The 23,916-nt window shown below is 44.2% G+C and overlaps 1 protein-coding gene across 4 annotated transcripts in view; it reads left to right on the top strand.

Moving 5' to 3' along the window:
- The window catches only part of srgap2 (SLIT-ROBO Rho GTPase activating protein 2), a 224,019-nt gene that overhangs the window by 125,256 nt on the left and 74,847 nt on the right, over nucleotides 1–23,916 (top strand). For 3 of the 4 annotated variants that reach the window (XM_078546485.1, XM_078546488.1, XM_078546484.1), the window contains exon 2: nucleotides 17,849–18,044. In XM_078546485.1, the coding sequence (XP_078402611.1) occupies nucleotides 17,849–18,044 (196 nt within the window). Of the gene's footprint in view, nucleotides 1–14,006; nucleotides 14,097–17,848; nucleotides 18,045–23,916 lie in introns of those variants that run through there. The other variant, XM_078546486.1, reaches the window with a different exon arrangement.

Genomic DNA, 23,916 nt, shown 5'->3' with positions numbered 1-23,916 from the left:
GTCCAGTCAGCTGCTCGTACTGAAACGTGTACAATGCAGACAATGAGTCTGTACAATTGTTGTTGAATCTGAGGCAAGTTCAAGCCTCTCATGCAAACAGTGTGGGTAAAGATGAGTTTTCTCTGTACCTATGATGCAGTAATTTCCATATTGAGGTGTACAGCAGGTTGATTAGACACAGCTCATGACAAACACCTCTTTCACCAGTGCAGTGTCTTCGTTTGGCCCATCCAATGTTTTATCTCCCCCCTACAAGACGTTGCTGATTCACTGGAGTACAATTCAGTTGGAGACTGTCCTCTGGCATTGCCAGCAAGTTGCTTGCTTTCCATACAAGGGCGTAGATGGTAAATGTTAGGCTGATCGACTCAGAAAGGGAGGGATGGAAGCAGAGCCGAGCTTAAACATATTGTCACCCAAGGTTCACACGTGAGCCCAGGTTTCTGCAGTAAAGACCCTGTCTTTCGCTACCCCCCCCCCACTCTTTCCACCATTCATTGTCTCCACCACCACCTCCCCTCCCCCACCCTCACCACAGTCCCAAATGCTGAGGCCAACTCTAAACCTGCCTGCAGCTTGCACAGTCTTGACTTGAAAGCTGGGGTGTCTTGTACCATGCTGCTTGACTAGTGACTGGATGAGGTTGGCTTTGCCCTACTATTCAGAGAGGAGTTGTCCAAACTTTATAAGTTAGTTCAAGTCTAAAACATAAGTGGTTTTTGGTTTATCTTTTGGGGCTGTCAAACTTACTAATGACAAGAATCGTGCAATGTGTTCCAAAATAAATTGTCGGCTGTTGTTAGGCAGACATAGGGAGTGGTGTATGATTACTGTACACAAAAAAAGATTTGATTTTCCTTTGGAATGGGATCAGTCAGCATACCAAGCATCTGTGGATTGTGGTTAGTAATTCATTTCACATTCCTAGGCTTTTTCTATCCTCTCATCTAAGTATTGGGAACATCGGTGGAGCAGACTGTTCTGTCTCGAGGGGGCGGGGCATGTTGGGTATCGGATGTTTATCGTGCGCGTCTGTGCGTATAAAAAAAAAGGCCCCTTCTTTCAGGGTGTGGTGGTGTGCAGTGCAGCATATGGCATTACCTGGTGCAGGGTGTGATACACACGGTGGCAAAGGCAAAAGCAAAAGCCATCCCCACTAATTGCAGTGATAGCCTCAGCTCAGTGCCTGAAAGCACTCATCTCAACCAGTTTTGAGAACTGTCTTGTGAGGACACAAAGCACAGAACAAGAGGTCATTCAGCCCGCCAAACCTTCCACCTTCCACACAATGCAAAGATTAATTAGGTGGGGTAGAGTCTGGGATCAAATAGATAACTCCATTCATTTAACCGCTTGTAGGGCAATTCTTCATGAATGCTCTTGATCCTCAGAGTAACTACCCAGCTTTCCAGAATGAATCATACGAACATAATCAATTTTTGCCTATTGTACCAAAAATTGCCATCTGCGGATTTTGGTTGACGAAAGATGCATGAGGCCAGGTGAAGCACGAGATTCATTGACATTTACAACTTGGAGGCCATTCAGCCTGTCATATCTGTGCTCCCACTTTGATAGAGAAATGCAAAGCTATGTTGAATGGCAGCAGTCTCACTTCTGAGTCAGAGAATTGTGGATTGAAGAGCACAAACTAACGATACTGCTACCACCTCACTGCCATACTGAGGAAAACCTGCTCGATGGAGATGTTAAAGTTAGGCCCTCTCAGGTGGGCATAAACAGACTATTTGAATTAGAGTAAGGGAATGCCCCTGTGCCTTGGCCAACATTTATCCAACAAGCAACAAATTGAATTGGTCTTTTGTTTCATTGCTGTTGATGGTAATTTTGCAGTGCGCAAATTGACTGTTGCACTTCCCTACATAACAATAATGACTGCAGTTCAAAAAGAATTCACTGGCTGCAAAACATTTTGGACACCCTGAGGATGTAATAAGTGTTAAATTGCATTGTCCTATTCTCTTCCTAGGATGACGGAATGGAACATTTTATGCACTTGGTGTCAGAATTAAGCTTGCAATGGAGATAAGAGACAGAGTATCACTCCCTCTACACTGTCCCCATCAAACACTCCCAGGATAGGTAGAGTACAGGGTTAGATACAGAGTAAAGCTCCCTCTGTACAATTGTCCTACCTATGTGCCTCAGAAATACACCTACCTAAAGCACCAGCTTTTCTTAAATGAAAATTTAATTTGTTGTGTTTGAAAACTTCCATTCCCAGTTTTCAGAACAATGGCCGGTCTGATTCATGCACAGCCTTAGCTATAGAGTTGCTTCAAGAAACACTAACTGAGGTGTCATTCACCTCCTCCACTACACTGTTACCATGGAAGCTCAAAGATGGCAGAAAGAAAATCATCCTCAAAGGAGTGCCCTTCATATAAAATTGAGGACAAGGTGATGCTAGAAATGAAGTCTGGTCCTCCATGTCCAGACAGAACACCTTTGGGTGTTTACACTTGGATTTTGTCTCAGTCTTTTTATCAGCAGTTAAAAGGGTTAACGCTCCAGTGTGACAGGGTAGTCTTGGCCTGTTCCTAAGGGTCCAGAGCCAGCTAAGCGATCAAATCAGTGCCAAGCTGGATTTAATTGAATTCCGGAGTGTTTACAGTCGATCCCTTGATTGACAAGCCTTGGTCTTGCACCCGTGTTTTTTCTTCTGCATTGGTGTTTGTTTGCCGTGCTCTTTCTGTTGCTAAGCCCATGCCACATTTGGTGTTGCATGTAACTTAAACTCTGCCTATGTTCTTCAAGAGCGGGTAATGATTAATTTCAGCCACATGGTATGAGTGTTTTCTTTTGAACCTAAGGCCTCTGTGATTTCATTTTCCCCTTCCTGGCCCTCAGTGTGTTATTGAAATGAGCTGTAATTATTCTGGGATGTTTGAGTCTGAAGTTTCAATCTTCCATCAAAGACAAATGTCCTGAAGTAATTACCTATTTGAAGCTGTTAAAACTGAAAATAGCTGCAATTGCTGCTGACCTATCGAAAATATTGGCTCCTTTGTGGAAATGAGATTTCAGATTTGACACTTGCTTCATTTATCAATCTCTCCTTACATCTAATGCTAACACCAGCCTTTCAGATTCACAGTGTTGTGGGGTTGATGTGTAGAATGAATTTGTATTGTTAAAACAAACCAACCGACAGGTCTGAGCAAAAACTATTTGTCCAATTGAAGTTGATTCTGCTTCTACATTAACTCTCTCATCAAAGCACCTCCCTCTGGTACATTAACTCTCTGTCCCATTGAAGCTCACCCTTGTTGCACAAACCCTCCCGTCAAAATCCTTATCTCTGGTACATTAACCACATTCCCAATTGTGTCTTTCCAATTGTATTTTGATGATTGCCTCTGTCTGAAAGATAATTCCAAGCACTTTTCACTTTAAGCCCAACACAAATTGGAGGATTAGGCACTTGACAGCCTTCTGGACTTAACATTGAGTCCAACAACTTCAGACCGTGAACTCTCTCCTCCCTCTTGCCCCCTTTTTAATCAATTTTTATCTATTTATTCATTTTTTAAATCCTTTTTCCCAACTGCCAACCCCCCCTCCACAGGGCTATCTGTCACTTGTCTTTATGTTTTGCATTCACAGACCATTTGTTCTGTTATTAACACCTTCTCCTTTCTTACCTTTGTGATACTAGCATCACCTTCTTTACTCTTTACCACTACCATAACTCTCCCTTTGTCTTGTGTCCATGACATCTTTGTCAATCTCTGCTCAGCTGTCACCTGTCCCTGACCTAGCTCCTTTCTCCTGCTGCACCCCCTCCTGAACAGTATAAATTCCATCGCATTTCTACTTCTCTTTAGCTCAGAAGAAGAGTCATACGGAGACTCGGAACATTAACTCTGTTTCTCTCACCATTGATGCTGCCAGACCTGCTGAGCCTTTCCAGCATTTTCTGTTTTTATTTCTCACTCTTAAGACAATTTCCTGGTATTTGTTCTAAATGTGGTTTACACATCTTTGCTTGCTTTGAGGTAATAATTGGGCTTTTTTTAAATCCCTACCATTTAATATTCTGCAGGATGGTGAGGTCCTTACCCCTTTATAGTTAGGAAAGATGGTGGTTAGAGATTAATTTTCTCTGTCAAGGACTTAACCTGTGCCTAGGTGTGTGTTTACTGTATATGGAATTGCCCAGCACTGTTCAGTGATCTTGTATTTTGTAGATGTGGGGCAATTGTTTTAAAAGCTTTACAAAGAATGGATGGTACAATGGGCCAACACCTCCCTAGCCCAGTGAGTTAGAATTGTAGTGCCACAATGCTGACTCAGCTGAGATGATGACTCAGAGATGAAACAGAGCCATCCTCTATGACTGACTGTGGTGCTCTAACCTTCCTCAGCCTCTGTTTCATTTTATATGGTTGATCAATGCTGCTTCTACGTTGTGTAGCTCGACAGAGACTGCCTTTGACTGGTGCCAATCTCGGCAGAATTGGCACATCCCCAAAAATGGCATTTGTTCCTGTCTCTACACTTGCCAAGGAATACTGCCAAGGATCTTCCTTTGGACCCCCCACCCCTCCATTCCTCATCTACATTCTGCCTCTCTCATGTCAGCCTCCAGGCAGGAGTCAGCTTTTGTATCTTAGCTGGTGACGATTGACTTTATTTTGCCACTTTACCCTTGACTCCACAAATGCCTCGTGTGCTTGCTGTCAGACTGTCTGAAGGACGTTTAGTCATGGATAAATCAAAACATTCCCTGTATCAGAAAGATACAACAAGGTGACATAATCTTAAAATGAGAGCTAAGTGATTCATCATGATGTCAGAAGCACATCCTCCAACAAAGACTAGTGGAAATCTGTAACTCTCTCCCCTGAACGGTGGTTGAAGTTGGGGGTCAAGTGAAAATGTCAAAACTGAGATTAATTTTTATTAAGCAAGGGTATGGAAGGTTATGGAACCAAGATAGGTAAATGGAGTTGGGAAACAAATCAACTGTGATCTAATTGAATGATGAGAGAGAGCTGAATGGCCTCCTCCTGTTACTGTTACCTACAGAATTGCCACCCTATTTATATTTTCCCATTTACCTCTTTGACTGTTCCCATGTGATGCATCCTCCCCTGTGGACAGGCCAGATGGTCAGCCAGCTTTCTGACTCCTGCCTGCGTATTTATACCAAGCCCTCAGGGAATGTTTGACACTGATGTACTTTGGTCTGTTATTTGCATTTCCTAATGCTGGCATGGCTTGCTTCGGAGAACCATGTGGAGACTCACTGGTGTCGCCATATCTTCCTCACACATCTTCCAGCACACAGGTCCTAATCACTGCTCTTGACTCATTCCTGTTCTCTATTCAGTCCTCCTCTCTGTTAATTCAGATATAGGTTTGATTAACTCGAAGGCTCTTTGGCCTGGCTATGCTGGACTGTTACAGACTGGACACCGGGAAAGGTTGGTTCCAGTTCAGCTTGGGTGGGATGGCACAAGACCCGTTTGTCGGTCCTAATGTTGCTATGGAGTTGGGGTGCCTTTTGATAAGGAAGGAAGGAATCTGTGACGTATTTCCAGGGAGATTCCCGTCCCCCTGCTTCTCATTAATGGAATTTTCCAGTCTCGTTCCAGTGACATTACCTGGTAACAAGTGCAAACAGCTGGTTCTTGGGCAAACTTCCTTTGGGAGTCTCCTGTCTCACCAGTAACTGGCTGTGCTGCTTATATAGCTGCCAAAGTTGCTATTGACTGTTTTGAGACTGGTGGTTTTCAGTTGCACCTAATTTAATTTTACAGCAAAAAAACGTAGCCTCTATTTTTGTCTATAGTTTGCAGCATTTCACAGTAGAAAACTTATGCACTCTACCTCAACATCATCCCTCTCAAACTACGCCTCCATTTCCCCCTCCCCCAACCTGCTGCTGTATTGTCATACTGACATCTGGTCTTGGAAGAATCTTAAACAACCCACATGGTCAGGGGTAGGAGAAGGGGTGATTGTTTTAGGGTTCACTTCCTCGGATTGAAGTCTAAATATGTAGAATATACATTTCATATTATGCACATGTTCCCGTCCGTAAAAAGTGTTTCTATTTAAATTGTGGTGGCACCTAGGTTAAAAGCAGCACTTATCCTGCACATTTAACATAGTCAGACATCTCAAAACAAAAATTGGCACAGAGCAGAACTTTCCTCCAATTAAACATTGGGAAGACTGAAACGGGCTATTCACAACCTTGGTGTGCTATTTGACCCTGAGCTGTATTTCCAACTGGATGCCATCCCCATCACCAAGAGCGCCTGCTTTCACCTCCACAATTGCTTCGTCTGTGCTCTTGGCTCAACTCATCTGCTGCTCAAACCTCCATCCGGGCTTTTGTTATTTCTAGGCTCTGGTATTTCTGAAATGAAAACAGAAAATGCTGGAAATATTCAGCAGATCTGGCGGCATCCGCGGAGAGAGAAACAGAATTAACATTTCTCAGGGCACAGTCAGGAACATGTGAAAAACATGAAATGCACATGCAGTGCATTTATACTTCAATCCAAACAAGTGAACACCTCTTCCTCCTCCTCCACCCCCCCCCCCCTCTACTTTTTGGGTTGCTAAAGCTGAGGAATGCAGTAGGAAGGAATTGTAGCAGACACTGAGCTGCCGCAAAATGGAGAAGGAATCGATGAAAGGACAGAAAGTACACCCTTGGATGTTGCTGACAAGCTGGCAAAAGGCTTGGTGTTTCACCCTCCCTGGGCTGCTGGTTGTTGCTATTTTCCTATCTTGTTCCCTTGCGACTACTTCAAAACTTGAGTTCCAGGACAGACTTAGTTTGTGTGTTTAATTTTGCCTGTTCTCACTCATTGGCACCTGCTGGGAAGTGGATGTAGCGACATTGTGTAATCTCCTGAATCAGGAACGCTGTCTGATCTCTTCCCCCACCCCCCCCACACCATCGCCCCAGCTCACTACCCCTAATTTAAGGATACTGAGTTTCACTCTAGGACCTCTACCCCTGCTCTGCCTGAGTTCAGCTAAACTTTGTACACATCAGGAATCAATCCTGGGACCTTCCTGGCTCAGTAGCAAACAGTGGGGCCCGAGAGAGAGAGAGAATTATCTTCATTGAGTCTTTGGTCACTCCATTCAGGAGGTTTAAAACACAAGGACAGCTCTGGATACAAATTGAACTCCAGAATGTTAAATTTCCCGTTTGATTTTTCTATCATATAAAACTGTGGCCATAAAAACAGATGCACATTGAGTTTTTATTTATCCGCAATCGTTTTGGCTTTTCACCAGGTGCAGTAAAGTTCAAAATGGCTGTTTCGGAAGAGGGATTGTTAGTTTTTATCATCTAGTGACAGGATTTCCTTGCAGCTCAAAGCCAGTCATTAATATTTGTACCCACCAGTCAATTAAGGGATTAGTTTCCACTTCCCGGCAAGAATGTGGTTGTGTTGAGGGCCAGCATTCTCACCCTCCTGTCTGTCATTACAAGATCGGCTGCACTTTCATGTTGTTGACAGCAGGTGTAGCCTGTCACATGCCCGTGCTCCTTCACCACTGAGGTCCTGGGGCCCTCATGGTTATTTTACTGAGGAGGCACCTAAGAACAGATAGCATGCAACTCTCAGAAAGTGACTCAGTAAGATAACCAACTTGCCACTAAAAGATATCGCATCCAAAGCTTAAAAAGACTCCCATGACCCCACCCCTATCTGTAGTAGCTGTACACCAGCTAATGGAATACCTTTCAACCACTGCCCTCATTCTACAAAGACAGCTCTGCTTATACAGGTACACACAGCTTCTGTCTGCTGGCATTGTTAACTGGTATCAGCTGTGGCTCAGTGGGTAGCACACCTCTCAGTCAGAGGGTTGTGGGTTCAAGTCTCATTCCAGAGACTTGAGTGCAGAAATCCAGGTTGATATTCCCAGTGCAGTACTGAGGGAATGCTATAGACGTTAAAATGAGATGTTTTTTCAATTAAACTAAGGCCCTGTTTGCCCTCTCAGGTGGATGTAAAAGATCCCATGATTCTATTTGAAGACAAGTGGGTGAATTCCCCTAGTGTCCTGACCAATATTTATCTCTCAATCAACAAGATATCTGGTCATTATGCTGTTTGTGGGATCTTGCTGTGCACTAATTGGCTACACTTCATCTCCTCCTTCCTCACCCACCCTGTCTTCTCCTCTTTACTCTCCATCCTCTCCTCTGCCTTTAATTATGTCACTCACCTGACTGCTCTCCCCTCTTCTCTTCTTCCCCTCCACTCCTCACCATCTCTTCACTCTATGAATGTACATTCTGGTTCCAGGGGCCTCAATCCTGCCGGTTTGCACATCAAGTGAATGCATGTCATGTCACATTGTCTCCTTGAATGTGTGTGTTACTGCTTTTCCTAGGTGTTCCTCCTCTGTCTTCTATCTGGAGAGTTCCTCCAATTTCAATACAGGATCTCTTCCATCGATCTGAACAGACACACGGTGCCTTGCTTATTCAGCTCATCCCTCCGTTCTGCACTGAAATGTCAGCCTGGATTACTTAAGAGATCAGAGGACTGGGCCATAGAGCCATCCCCTCTGACCGTTGTTATTAGCACAATTTGTAACACTTTGGGTGTGTGTGTGTTTTTTCCGATGCATAATTCTTTTCTGACTTCCATCTGAATGCAGAGTTTATATAACAGGTGGGGTTGCTCAACCAGAGCCCAGGGAGCCATGAGCTGCAAGAGTGAAGTTCGAGCAGTTTTTACAAATTCTCTGTCTATGTGTATTTCTGTATCTTAACCCCACTCCTACTCGGGTCTTTTTATAAATGACCACTGCACACTTCTGCTCAAAGGTTACCTTTGTGCACCAGAATTTCAAAGCACTTGTTTCTCTTTGAATTTTCTCTGCGCTTCCGCTGAAGATTTTTCATTTGTGGCTCTGTGGTAACTCATTGACCTCTGAGTCAGAAGGTTGTGGGTTCAAGCCCCATAATCTAGGCTAACACTCACATTAATCCAGCACTGAGGGAATGCTATCAGATGAGAACCAAAGCTGTGCCTGCCTGTTCAGGAGGACATGATTAGTTGAAATATGGTAGAATTTCATTCAAAGTCCAAGCTAACAATACAGCCTAAAAAAATTATTTTTTTACATACATACAAACATATGAATTAGGAGCAGGAGTAGGCCACTCGGCCCCTCAAGCCTGCTTTGCTATTCAATAAGATCATGGCTGATCTAAGTGTAACCTCAACCCCACATCCCTGCCTGCCCCCGATAACCTTTCACCTCTTTGTTAATCAAGAATCTATCTAGCTCTACCTTAAAAAAGACTCTGCTTCCACCGCTTTTTGTGGAAGAGTTCCAAAGACACTCAACCCTCAGAGAAAAAAAATTCTCCTCATCTCTGTCTTAAATGAGTGACCTCTATTTTTAAACAGTGTTCCCTAGTTCTAGATTCTCCCACAAGAGGAAACATCCTCTTCACATCCACCCTGTCAAGACCCCTGAGGATCTTAAAGGTTTCAGTCAAGTTGCCTCTTGCTCTTCTAAATTCCAGTGGATACAAGCCTAACCTGTCCAGCCTTTCCTCATCAGACAACCCGCCCATTCCAGGTATAAATCTAGTAAACCTTCTCTGAACTGCTTCTAACGCATTTACATCTTTCTTTAAATAAGGAGACCAATACTGCACACAATACTCCAGATGTGGTCTCACCAATGCCCTGTACAACTAAAGCATAGCCTCCCTACTTTTGTCATCAATTTCCCTCACAAGTTATTAGCTTAATCTATTACCTTCTCTAATTACCTGATGTATCTGTATACTAACCTTTTGTGATTCACGCACCAGGACACTCAGATCCCTCTGAATCTAAGAGCTCTGCAATCTCTCACCATTTAGATAATATGCTTTTTTATTCTTCCTGCCAAAATGAACAATATCACATTTGCCCACATTATACTCTATTTGCCAGATTTTTGCCCACTCACTTAACCTATCTATGTCACTTTGTAGCCTCCTTACGTCCTCTTCACAATTTACTTTCCTACCTATCTTTGTGTCGTCGGCAAATTTAGCCACCATCCCTTCGGTCCCTTCATCCAAGCCATTTATATAAACTAAAAAGTTTAGGCTCCAACACTGATCCCTGTGGCACACAACTCGTCACCTCCTGCCAGCTAGAAAAAGACCAACTGTCTGCTTCCTGTTAGCTAGCCAATCTCCTATCCATGCCAATATATTACCCCCTACACCATGAGCTTTTACTTTCCACAATAACCTTTGTTGTGGCACTTTATCAAATGCCTTCTGGAAATCTAAGTACAGCACATCCACCAGTTCCCCTTTATCCACAGCATATGTAAGTCTTTCAAAGAATTCCAATAATTGGTTAAACATGATTTCCCTTTCACACAACCATGTTGACTCTGCCTGATTGCCTTGAATTTTTCTAAGTGCCCTGCTGTAATATCGTTAATAATACCTTCTAACATTTTCCCTATGACAGATGTTAGGCTAACTGGCCTATAGTTTCCTGCTTTCTGTCTCCCTCCCTTTTTGAATAAAGGAGTTATATTGGCTATTTTCCAATCTAATGGAACCTTCTCCGCATCTAGGGAATTTTGGAAATTTAAAACCAGTGCATCAACTCTCTCACTAGACACTCCTTTGACCTTAGGGTGAAGTCCATCTGGACCTGGGGATTTGTCAGCCCGCAGCCCCAACAATTTGCTCAATATCACTTCTCTGGTGATTGTAATGTCCCTGAGTTCCTCCCTCCCTCCATTTCCTGATTTACAGCTATTTCTAGGTTGTTACTTGTGTCCTCTGTCATGAAGAATGAAGCAAAATACCCGTTTAATTCATCCGCCATCTTCCTACTTTCTATTATCAATTTATTGGTTCATAGGATATGAGTGCAACTGGCAGGATTCAACTAACCAAGCACCCATTTCATTTGCCACTTGTGGCACCTTTTGCACCAACTGACTGCTTAATTTGCTTGTAAAACAGTAACCGCACTTCATAAGAACATAAACGGTAAGAGCAAGAGAAGACCATCGGGTCCCTTGAGCCTGCTCTGCTGTTTAATACGATCATGGCTGATCTACTGCCTCATCTGCACTTTCCTGCCCACTGCTCATAATCCTTTGATTCACTGAGAGATCAAAAATCTGTCTAACTCAGCTTTGAATATATCCACAATCCTCTGGGGTAGAGAATTCCAAAGATTCACAGCCCTTTGAGTGAAGAAATTTCTCCTTATCTCAGTCCTAAATGACCATCCCCTTATTCTGAGGCTGTGCCTTGCGTTCTAGATTTCCCAGCTAGGGGAAATAACTTCTCTGTCTACCCTGTCAATCTCCTTCAGAATCTTGTATGTTTCAATGAGATCACCTCTCTTTCTTCTAAATTCCAAAGACCTTGTCCAATTTTTTTTCTTATTTTTGTGCAGGATGTGGGCATCGTTGAGTAGGCTAGCATTTGTTGCCCACCCCTAATTGCCCTTGAAGGTGGTGGTGAGCCACCTCTTTGAACCACACACAATGCTGTTAGAGAAGGGAGTTCCAGGATTTTGACCCAGTGACAGTGAAGGAATGGAGATATATTTCCAAGTCAGGATGGTTTGTAACTTGGAGGGGAACTTCCGGGAGGTGGTATTCCCATGTGTCAGCTGCCCTTGTCTTTCTAGGTGGTAGAGGTCACGTATTTGGTAGGTGTTGTCAAAGGAACCTTGGTGAGTTGATACTGTAGATGGTACACACTGCTGCCACTGTGTGTCGGCGGTGGAGGGAGTGAATGTTGGAGCTGGTGGATGGGGTGCCAATCAAGTGGGCTGCTTTGTCCTTGATGGTCAACACTTGGCTCAAATGGTCAACACTTCACCCCACCCACTTACCCCTACAGCCATAGACAAAATACTGGGGGGAAGGGGGGTGGGGGTTGGGTACGTGGAGGAGAAAGATTACATGCAGTTTTTGTTGACATGTTATATTCCTCTTCTCCCCTGCCCCCTCTCCCTAAGTTAAGGGCAGTCAGTGTAATTGGAATCATTTATAGGCCTTTTAACTTGAGCTAATATTGTAGAAAGTGAGGAAACGAGTGAAATTCATTCAAACAAGGCTGGAAATGAAAAGAAATTTTTTAAAGTGAAGCTTGTCTGCAGATTGGTCAACCTGCGGAACAAACATCCGGCTAGTGCTGTGACGATTAACTGATTTACAAAAGCCGAGGATAAGTACCTCACTGGGAATAGGATTGGAGATTGCAGAGATTGAGATGATCTAGCATAGATAGAGATTATCAAATAATTAATTATTAAGGAGGTTGCCCCTTTCAGCTTTTACTGTTTTTGTTTTGTGTCTTACCCTATCCTTGCTGAGGTTATCTTTTTTTTATGACGCAGTTTTCGAAAACCTAATCTATCCGTTTATTTTCCCAGGATTTGCTCTGCTCCTGGCCTTTTAATCCACTCCCTGCCCCTCCCCCAGCCAAATTGCCTCTGACAACGATCTTCATTTATCTCATCTACTGTTTATGGGGTTTTGCCTGTCTGAGATTGACTGCCTTGTTTCTCACTATCTCCACTTCAAAACTACTTCATTACCAGTGAAATGCTTTGGGACACCTCGAGGGTCTGATAGTGTTGTGTATAAATGGAAGTTCCTTCATTCTCCCTGTCCTGCCCTTGAACTGTAACAAGTCCTTTTGCATCAGTATTATCTTGTACACATCGCCAGATAATGAATGCTGGGCTGGCTGTGCTTTGAATTGTTCATTACTCTGATTTAGCAAATTTTTGACTCTTACCACCTTGTTGAAAAGTCCAACATAAACTTGACGATCCTGGGTTTTTTTTTTGAGAAAGCCATTTTGTGTTAAGCATGTTGCTACCTGAGTTGCTGGATCATTGAAATGTAAAGCCAAGAAAGGGAACTGGTCAACGACGAATGAACAGATAGAGGCTAGAGGGTTGTGCTGGAACTTCAAAGCCAGGGAAAAGTGGGAATGTACAGGATTGGATAGTCCATTTCAGACTCTCTGGCCGGTCTCAAGGATGGTGAAATCCCATTCACAACTTGATCAATAGCCCATTAATCACCACCACCTCTGCTAAATAATCTATCAAGCTACCACATGAGTTTGCTGATTTACCAGCCTCCATGTTTACGACCCTCTTTGTAAATTAGTTAAATTCTCTGTCCACAATTCATCTTCTCAGTTTCCTTCCCTGTTCGAAAAGACAAGCCTTAACACCTCCAATATCGCAAACTATCTTTCAGTGTTGAATCCTCTTTTCACACGACCAGGTCTTTGAATGGGTCATCGCTATCAATCTTTATGTACATCTTTCCCAATTCTCTGTTCAAATTTCTCTAGTCCAGTTTCTAATTTGCCTAAAACATGCAGAAAAGATGGATAGAATCTATGATAAGGGGGAGTGTACCTGAACTGTGAAAGGAGATTACATAGGTAGATAGAATCTAATGATAAGGGGGAGTGAACATAGACTAAGGAAGGAGCAGAGCTGATTTGCAAAGTGTCAATTTTTAGTTCGGCATTCCTCTATTCATTCACAAGATTATTTGAGGCTTTATTCACTTGGTAATAGTGAATAGCTGCATGTTCAACCACTCACTTCAGTTCGAGTGGGGAGATTCCTTAAGAGTGGGGAGATTTTTTAATTTCCTCATGTGACCTTGGGATTTTTCCTGATGATTTTTGAAAATAGGGGAAATTGAATGGGTTTTTTTACTGTCTGCCCTGATCCTGAAGAGAAGTCAGCTGAGCGCTGATGTTTGTGGCTGAGTTTAGATGTGCTAACTGTACAGATTTGGTTTCTCTCTCACTTTGTAAATTTCACTCTTTACTCACTAGTTGTCTGATTGAGGAAGTTATCTTTCAGTGAAGCTGAAACTGAAAGCTGTAATAATGGTAATCGGAATGGGCCGGGGGAGGGACTGTCTCTCTGTTGGGCTGCATTACATCAGTCTGTCTTCTTTAGATGTGTGTCCGCAGTGGGTTGAGAGCAATTTGATTTTTCTGAAGATCAATGAGAGAATGAAACATTCGACAATAAAGACTGTGTACATACGTCTTTGTAAAGGTATTTAAAACTTGATACTACTTATTTAATGAAATGGACAACATCTTAAAAGGGCGATGGAAGCAAATTCAACAGTAACTTTCAAAACGGAATTGGATAAATACTTAAAAGGGACAAAATTTTAGGGATCTGTGGAAAGAGTATGGGGGAAGTGCAGCTAATTGGATAGCCCCCTCAAAGAGTCAGTCCAGGTACGATAGGCCAATTGGTCTCCCCCTGTGCTGTGCAGTTTCTATGACACTGTGAAAAGGCAATTTTGCTTTCAATTCTCAACACCATAACAGTCACTGCAATTCACAAGGACTTTGTTGTCCTTGTGTTAAAGAGTGGAATCTGGGTTGATGTGTGAAGTGAACTAAGTCTTGTGTGGAATCAGTAAGTTAACCAAGTTTGGGCTTTAGGGTCTTGTTTCCTGATTAAATTGGATTTGCTGAGAGATTTGCTGTCTGTTTCACAGTGATTGGATGGGGTGAGTTGTTTGTGTTAGCGATTCTTGCAACTTTTAGCTGAAGTTGGGACTGATCCCTTTTCAAGGTATTTGGTCTTCCTGGGAGCTGGGAGTCATTGTGACTCAATCCTGGTGATGAGGACGGGGTAGTGAGCTGCCCCAGAGCTGTGCAATCAGTCATTATGGGATTGACAATAGTGTTGGAAGGGGCGATGATACTACTGACTTTTCTTAATCATTGCTGCTTCCACCTCCCAGAATATCCTGACTTCAGATTGCCCTGCCCAGCTGATCATGACCAAATGGTTGGCATTGGGGAAGTGGGCAGACATGTTTTTGTGAATTTTATGCTCGTCAGATTGAGAGATGTTAAAGCTAGAAAAGAGAATATTTGTCAGTTGTAGAGGATATTTTGGATAAGACTTAGACATTGTCCCAGGACAGGTACAGCACGGGGTTAGATACAGAGTAAAACTCCCTCTACACTGTCCCCATCAAACACTCCCAGGTACATTGCGGCTTTGATGCAAAGTGCATTCCACACAGCTGCAATGCAGTAGCTCATCTCTCAGAAGACAGCTCGCTTCTTTGGCAGTCGAATACTTTTCTGTTCCCCACAGGATCGTTGCACATCTTTCAGTGAAACTGCCAAATTGTGCCAAATGGAAGGGTTTTTTTTTATTTGCCATAAGTTCAGGCTTTTAGGAACTAGTTTGGGACTTGCTCAAACTTATGTCAAGGATGCATAATATAGAGATGTGCTTGTGATGAAATACCTGATGCAGAAACATCCCTTCATTGCTGAGGCTGCCAAGAATAACTGTTCTGTCCACTGTCAGGGAAATACCTCCAGGTGTCCACAATATTTCCACCCCCCGACCCACCCACCCCTCCACACTGCCAGCTGTCGGCTCTACATTTCCAGAAAGACTTGTGGTTGCCTGTCCGCTTCCCAATTGTTACCTAGGGCATGTCCCACGAAGCTGTGAACAGTGTCTGATTACAACAACAACAGCAACAAACATGTCCAAACATTAGCTGGAATTGGCCTGAAGGAAAGTCAACCAAATCTGTGTAGAACTCAAAATTAGAATTTCCTGATGGGGCTAATCTTAGCTTTTGAACATGTTTCTGTGTAAATTGCAGCCTTGGACAGTTTGCTCGTATTAACTCAGTCTGTTGTTCCTCTGCTTTAATTATCGGTCATAACAGCGTCTATGCGCCTTGTGGGGTTTTTCGTTATTGGAGGAGAGATTAATTGTTCAAATTAGGCAAACTGAGGTAGGAAGATTGTTGTGACCCGGAACACACTACTGAAAGGGTGGTGCAATCCGATTCCATAGGAACTTTTCAGAAAGGCATTAAGGTATGTGTAGGACATCAGAACTAATTGGCAGGGTTATGGGGAGAAGTCTGGAGTGTGGGACTAAATTTACAGCTTTTGCAGTGAGCTGGCACGGGCAGGATGGGCTGAATGGCTTCCTTCCAAGCTGTAAGATTCTGAGCAGTAAATTATAAAGGAAGCACATATGTTTAACAACACACCTCCGGATCTCCTAGGGTACTTTTCTAACTCCAGTTAATCACTGTTCTTTTTGTTTGTTCATAGATTGTGGGTGACACCCCATTTATTTCCCATCTCTAGTTGTCCTAGGAAAGTGGTGTTGTTCACATCACATCGATCCAAAGCATTCATCATTTGGGTTATATAGACACACAAGGCATCCAAATCAATCTCCCCTACTGGCAAACAGACACAAACATCTTACAAATAAATAACCATTGCTTCTCCTGATTTCGCTTCTCTTTTCTTAACCTTTCCACTTATTTTTAGAATTCTGTCATTGCCAGCTATAGTTATAACTCAGCACCTGGTGAGTCACTGATTCACAAGAGAAATCAGCTCCTCAGCTCTACACTTTTCTCATTGTTTTGCTTCCATGTCAATTTCCATCACCGAATCTTCTGAGACACATTTCCCTCGCAAACTGCCGCCCCTTTCCCAAACTAGATTCTCCCTTCTGACGCTGCAGATTTCTTGCCAGTTCCATCTAGAGAATTGCTGAATTTATTGCTGAATCCCTCTCTGACCCAGGCATGGTCCCATTAGCCCACCTACCAATCAACTATTGTCAGAGGGAGGAAAAACAAAGAAAATGCCATGGGTCAATTAGGAAGATACTCTGCAAAATCCCACTCTGACTCCTGAATTTCCCCACAACATTATGTTTTCCTTTATTTCAAGAACGTTATAAAGGCAGTAGATATGTGCTTGTTGCCTAATGACAGAAGACTGGGCATTAAGCTGATGCCCATTTGGAAATCTCTTGTGTCCAGTCTTCTGTATTTATGAAGTTTTCTAGTCTGGGTTTCGAAAGTGAATCAGAAGACTGACTAAATGTGTGTGGAGAGAGGGGGAAGTGGCGCGCAATAAACCACTTGCTCCAATCCCACTACTGAAATTCTGGCCTTCGTTGCACAGGCAACATCCTCAGAGAGAAAAAGAAAATCGGAGAAAGAGTTAATCGGTTTTCTACACAAACCCTAACAGAGGCCTGAAAGCTGCAGGCTGCTTGCCTAGTCTGTAGGCCCCAGGAGATCGTAGTTCAAAGACTTGATGGGAAGAAAATAATTAGATATTATTGTTATCTCAAAGATGTAATCTACAAGATGTCCTTAAGTAAAGTCATCCGGAGAAATGAGAGATCATTGTTGAAACTTCCCAACTGGCCTTTGAGAACATAGTACATTAAACTTGTGCTGAGATGATGGAAAATGGTTGATTTCTGTGGAAGAAAAACAGGATTTTTTTGTATTCGGGGACTTTTATTTTGCTGCTTAGCTTTACGCGACTGTCAATTTCTGATGGTTGCTCAGTTGATTTCTTTCACTCTCCCACTGCAACAGGCCCCAGGGATCCAACATAAAACATGCTTAAAGGTCATAAATAGATAATAGTGTCTGACTCCGTGGGTCAGCACTTCAATCAGACCCTTTACGATCATTCTGTATCTCACTGTTCAAATCACATGCTTCAGATGGTGCGGGTCTGGGGACAGGAGTGGTGTGTTGTCCAGCCAGTCTGTCGTTCGTGCTAACACTGGAGACCTGAGCTGCATGTCCTTCCTCAGTATGGTAGGGCAGACGTGGCACAGGATTTCGTCAGGACCCAGAGGGCTGGCCTACTGTATTCACTTTTAAGGGAAAGTGACCCGATTATGAGAAGTTGTGGTAATGAGAGAACGCTGAGCTGATCGTTGCCTGACTGACCGGGCCTGTTTTGTTTCCCTTTGGCTTGCTGCAGAGATTCGAGCCCAACTCCTGGAACAGCTGAAATGTTTAGACCAGCAGTCTGAGGCCAGGGTGCAGCTCCTTCAGGACCTGCAGGACTTCTTCCGGAAAAAATCCGAGATCGAGATGGACTACTCGAGGAACCTGGAGAAGCTGGCCGAGCGTTTCATGGCCAAGACCAGGAGCACCAAAGACCACCCGCAGTTCAAGTAAGTGGGACCTAGTTTCAATCTAGGGACTCCGAGTAAAAGCCCTTCAGTTAGATTCCAGCCAGTTTACTCCTGGCATGTTTTATTATATATAACCACCGCCCCCAAAACCCCTTGGTTAGATACTTCAGGCCATGGGCTGCATTTTGCATGCCCTGTTGGGCTTGTTTTTGGCGGCTGGGGGAGTGGGGTGGGTTTAGGGGGGGGGGTCATGTAAATTAGGGCGGGTGTCCATCCCACCACCTCCCGCCCACCGCCATATATAAATAGATAACCAATTGAGTTTATTAGCAAGCCAATTGACCCTGATAGTACGCAGACAACGCCATAAAACAGTTGGCATGGACAGGCCACTTATTTTTTTAAAAAACTTTTTCAAAGGGCTGGGTTACCATCTTCGGGGGGGGTGGGGGAGAGTGCCTGTTACACTTTGGGAGGCAACACCCAATTCTTCCTACCCGCCAGTTCTTTAAAACACCCCCCCCACTTCATAAACTGAGCAAACCCTCCCCGCCTAAGACCTCGGACTTACCTGGCTCCGGGATCCATGGGCGGCCTTGGGCCTGCTAGCAGACCTGGTAGCGCCCACTAATACACTCTGCCAGAACTGTTGGATTGGCCAGTCAGCTCCCAAGGGTTGGAATTCCTCTCCAGTGAGGGGCGGAAGTCCCACACTGCCGCTGTGTAGCCTGCCCACAGCACATTATGGCTAAAGGGCAGCTGGCTTGAATGGGTCGGCTCCCTGCTGACTTTTCTTCTTGGGGGTGGGGTGGGGGGTGAGCCATGCGCCCGGCACACTCTCTCCCCAACCCCCCTTTTCCCCCCTCCACCCATGTAACTTTCTGCCCCGTGTGTTTAAAATCATGTTATTCTCAGTAAGGTAGGCTGTGAAAATTTCGGCTATGTGACTTTTGTGGTGCTATAGACAGAGGCTGATGTCCTGTACCTATGTATCAAGAGCGAGCTTGAGACGGAATTAAACACTTGTAGACTTACTAGTGGTTAAATGCCCAAACGAACACACAACCACACTGGGAGATTAAAAGAGATGTTGTCTGATGACCCGTCTGGGCAGCATTGGATAAAATGCTGCTGAAGATTCCACATCCCAGTTAAGCTCACGTTCCTGATCCATTTCATCTTCTGTCTTCCCTACACTGCTCCGAGTTTGTAAACTCAACTAAAAGGTCATTGGATCATCTTGTCCCTGACCTTCACCCGTGGTTTGGCATTGGATGTTATCGGTTCGGCACGCTAAGACTTGAAAAGGCTTCATCCCACCCCACAAACACTGCACCTATTTACGTGTACAGTAAACTATAGAGATAGTTGTTTGGTAATACAGAACTTGAGTATCGCTGAAAAAAGAGACATATCTAAGCTTTTTGTCTTACACTCATCAGGGCACTCGCAACAATATCAATATAAGGGGAAAACAACAATTTATACTGTACGTGAAGAAAATGCTAATGACCAATCAGGGTCAAGCTGCCTGGTTTAAATTTCAAACAATGCTTGGCAGTTAACGGTCAGTCACCATCAGTGGTGTATTCTCCATGACAATGTCACTTGCCAACCAATCAGCGCACTCTTCAATGCAGTACGAATTGTTGTTTCCCCTTTTATATTGATATTCTTGTGAGTGTCCTGATAAATGCAAGAAAGAAAAACTTAGACGTGTCTCTTTTTTTCCAGCCATACTAGAGAATAGAGACATAAATGTGTTCATAAGAAGATTAGAAGCAACCAAGGCTTTAGTTACGGCCCCAAAGATATATTGACATTCTCCATTCCTTCACCAGCCCTTAATCTCAATCCCTTAACAAAAACGAGTAATATCAATTGGGGGTTCGTTGAGAAAGCATGCAGGTTAAGGGTTAATGGAGGGTTCTGAAACAAGTGTCAAAGAGCTTTATTAAAATTTGATCAAAAGGTCAATTTAAATTCTATACCCCTGGAGGGCAGTGAGACCTCCCTTGAGTTTAGCAAGACCCTCTCCACTCCTTGTGTTTCCCCATTAGTAGTTATAGGCATATGCTAGTGTAAGGTTTTTAATTGCTGGGGGACCTGTGCCATGATTTCATTTAGGAATACTTATGGATATAATGTGTGTAATATAGATATTCCCCACTGCTTAATTCTTTTAATCTGTGCACAGTTTCTGTGCCATTCCACATTCCAATCAGTCGACTGCACAAGGTCTTGAGAGAATCTTTTACTCCGTAATCTGGTTTCTCTCTTTTTTGCCTTTGTTGTACTCACGATCTGTTATACTGCCATGTTCACTCAGCAGGGAGGAGTGTGGATCATTTGCCCGGGGAGCTCTGTGCAGTGGTGTGGTGGGGCTGAATGGATCTCTGAATGTCCGACAGGTTCAAGACTCTCGCAGCTTATGTGATGAGAGCAGTGACTCCAGGGTGGATGAGCAAACTGACCAGGGCACCCTGCTGCTGGGAGCCAATTAAGCAGAGGGAGGAAAAACGAATGTAGTTGTAATAGGGGACAGTACAGTGAGGGGGATAGATACAGTTCTCTGCAGCTGACTGTGAGAGGCCTGAAGGCTGTGTTGCCTGCCGGTGCCAGGGGCTGGAGAGGAACTTGGAATGGGAAGGGAAGGATCCGGTTGTCATGGTCCATGAGGATACGAACGACATGGGTAGGACTAAGAAAGAGGTTCTGCCGAGGGAGTACGAGCAGCTAGGGGCTAAACTTAAAAAAACAGGACCGCAGAGGTAATAATCTCTAGATTGCTACCCGAGTCACAAGCAAATTAGCATCGGGTAAATAAGATCAGGGAGTTGAATGTGTGGCTCAAAGATTGGTGTGGGAGAAATGGGTTTTGATTCGTGGGGCGCTGACACCAGTACTGGGGAAAGTGGGAGCAGCACCATTGGGACAGTCTACACCTGAACTGTGCTGGGACTGGCCAATGTTCTGGCGAATTGTATGACTAGGGCTGTAGAGAGGGCCTTAAACTAAATGGTGAAGGGGGAGAATTCATGTGAGGGGAGATTTGGAAAGTAAAGGAGAAAGGGCAGGGTAATGACACGGATATTAGCAACCAGAGTGTGACAGGAAGGGACAGGCCGTATAAACTTAAGAGTGCACCAGCAAATATGGTCATAGTCTTAAGTTTCCCTGTAAGCTGCGTGGCCGCGCACCTGTCCCAACAAGTGCCGTGCACTTGATTATCAATGCCGCTCCCCTGTATAGAGTATTCTGCTGCTCCGTCAGTCGATACTTCGTGAAGTGTGACGCCACACATGGCCAGATTTCCATTGGAGCTCGATCCTGCTCAATGCAGCCAGCCAGGTCACATGGCAACAGCTGATTGGCTGGCAGCTCACCCAATGATAGTGCGGGGAGAGAGAGTGAGCTTTGGAAGTGGGAAATGGTTAAAAAAAAGAAACCGCCGTTTGAGGAGCTTATCTGACTCGCTGTGAACCGGCGAATAGATTCTGAGGGGCTGTGAACTCTCTGGGCACAAATATTTATTCCTGAGCCGCAATTTCGGGTTTGACTGATGTTATCCCAGCAGAGATATGGCTGCTCACGTTGGTGGTAAAGATCCAGTGTGGAATGGGAACACCGGATTTACAGAGGCAGCTGTGTTCAGGAGAGGCAGCGAGTGGGATGGTTCAGGAGGGAGTCAGGAGAAGCAGCGAGTCGGGAGATGGGAAGCGGCGAACAGGAGTCAAGTTATTAAGACATAATAAGAGGATTTTTGGGCCAGTTTGGTTCAAGGCAGCCAATAGGTTTTCGGTGTAAAAATTACAGGCCAGGAACGTAACCCAGCCTTATTACATGGTTTCTTATGGGAAACTAATTTCCATTTAGCACACTTTATTTTTAGGAACACCTTGGGAGTGTTAAACGAGAGATGGCTGTACTTCACTGGCTGTAAAGCACCTTGGGAAGCCCTGAGGTGGTGAAAGTGATATCTAAATGTAAGCTCTTTGTTTTATATAGACTGAATTTCAGGAAGTTCTCACATCATCAAAACACTACACTAGATTTTCAAGTGATGAGCTAATTAGTAAAAAAAAAACTTTAAATTCTGGAAATACTCAGCAGGTCAGTATGGGGTTTTGGTGAGACCCACACCTGGAATACTGTGCGCAGTTTTGGTTTCCACATTTAAGAAGCGGTACAGCGAAGGTTCACTAGATTGGGCTCTGGGATGAGGGGTTGTCCTATGAGTAAATTGGGTCTATGTCCTCTGGAGTTTAGAAGAATGAGAGGCGATCTCATAGAAACATTCGAGGTTATGAAAGGGCTTGACAGGGTAGATACTGAGAGGTTGTTTCCCCCTGACTGGGGAATCTAGAACGAGGGGGCAAAGTTTCAGGAAAAGGGGCTGATCATTTAGAGCTGAGATGAGTAGAAATTTCTTCACTCAAGGGATTGTGAATCTTTGGAATTCTCTGTCCTAGGGAGTTGTGGATGCTCCATCGTTGAATACATTTAAGGCTGGAATAGACAGATTTTTGGTGTCTCAGGGAATCGAGGAATATGGGGAGTGGGTGGGAGCTAAACCCAAGATCAGCCATGATCATATTGAATGGCGGAGCAGGCTTGGTGGGTCATATGATCTTCTCCTACTATTATTTCTTATGTTCTTACATGTCCACGCAGAGCTCTGCTGGCCTTACTCTGGAATCGGTGCCTGGAAACTCTATGAACCTGGAGTTCATAGTCCTTATTTAAATAGCAAACAACCTACGTGCTCCTGGTCTGTGGAAACGTGGTGACATTTTTTCACAGAAGAACCTCATTGCAAATTGTTTTCAGTCTGAGCAATTCCCAACTACAGAAGCTGGTAGATCACAGGCTGCCGCTGGATCTGTTTTATGTATACCATAGGAAGCCACGCTTGCATTAATGCACTTTATTTTGTGTGAGACACTATAATTTACCCCCACAGATTGCTGTCAGTAACAGACTTGCTCACCCTTTCAACAACTCAGGGCATCGCAAAGGGCTTTACAACCAACAAAGTTATTAAAGTGTAGTCTCTGTTCTAATGTAGGAAACACGGCAGCCAATTTGTGCACAGCAAGATCTCACAAACAGCAATGCGATAAGGACCAGACAATCTGGTTTTTTTTTATGTTAGCTGAGGGTTAGGACTCTGGGGAAAACTACTCTGCTCTGTTCCAAATAGTGCTGTGCGATCTTTTACACCCACCCGAGCAGGCAGATGGGGCCTTGGTTTACTGTCTCACCTGAAAGTTGCCACCTCCGATGGTGCAGCACTCCCTCAGCACTGCACTGGAAGCGTCAGCCTGGACTTTTATGCTGTGACACAGGAGTGAGATTAACTACCCCACTGAAACATGGGTGACACCTGAAAAGACAGTGTCACAGCTTTGTCACAGCCTTGCAGGTTGTTGAAGTTGCTGACTGTGGAGAGTCAGTGACCTTGGTCTCCTCAGCTGCTGGGCTGGATTTTGGTGATCTCAACAGTATGTGAAGGTTCAGATTCTCTCCTTGTGGCTGAGTTTATATTTAGTATACGTGGTCTGAGAACCCATCTGTCCCACATATTCCAGCGCATTTCTGTTCTAGCACCTGCTGGCTTCAGGCCAGCGTGTTAACCCTTTTGGCACTGACGTAGGGTTGCCAACTCCAAATTTATTCCTGGGAATTTCATCTCTTGCCGCCAACTGCTCTGTCCCCATTTCCACGCCCCCCCCAAAATTAGTCATCCAGCACATCCATTCTCACAGTGTCTTACCTTCCTGAGGCCAATCGCAAGCATCTCAGTAACGTCACTGAGTTTCACCTTCAATCCCTGGAAACTCCAGGCCAATCCTGGAGGGTTGGCAGCCCATTGAGCTGAGTCTTATCGAGCTCGAGAATTTGGATCTTT

Source organism: Cetorhinus maximus, chromosome 8, assembly GCF_964194155.1.
Source record: "Cetorhinus maximus chromosome 8, sCetMax3.hap1.1, whole genome shotgun sequence".
Classification (NCBI taxonomy): Eukaryota; Metazoa; Chordata; class Chondrichthyes; order Lamniformes; family Cetorhinidae; genus Cetorhinus; species Cetorhinus maximus.
Note: the sequence above shows the minus strand (reverse complement) of the source record. Positions and strands in the feature narration are given on the sequence as shown.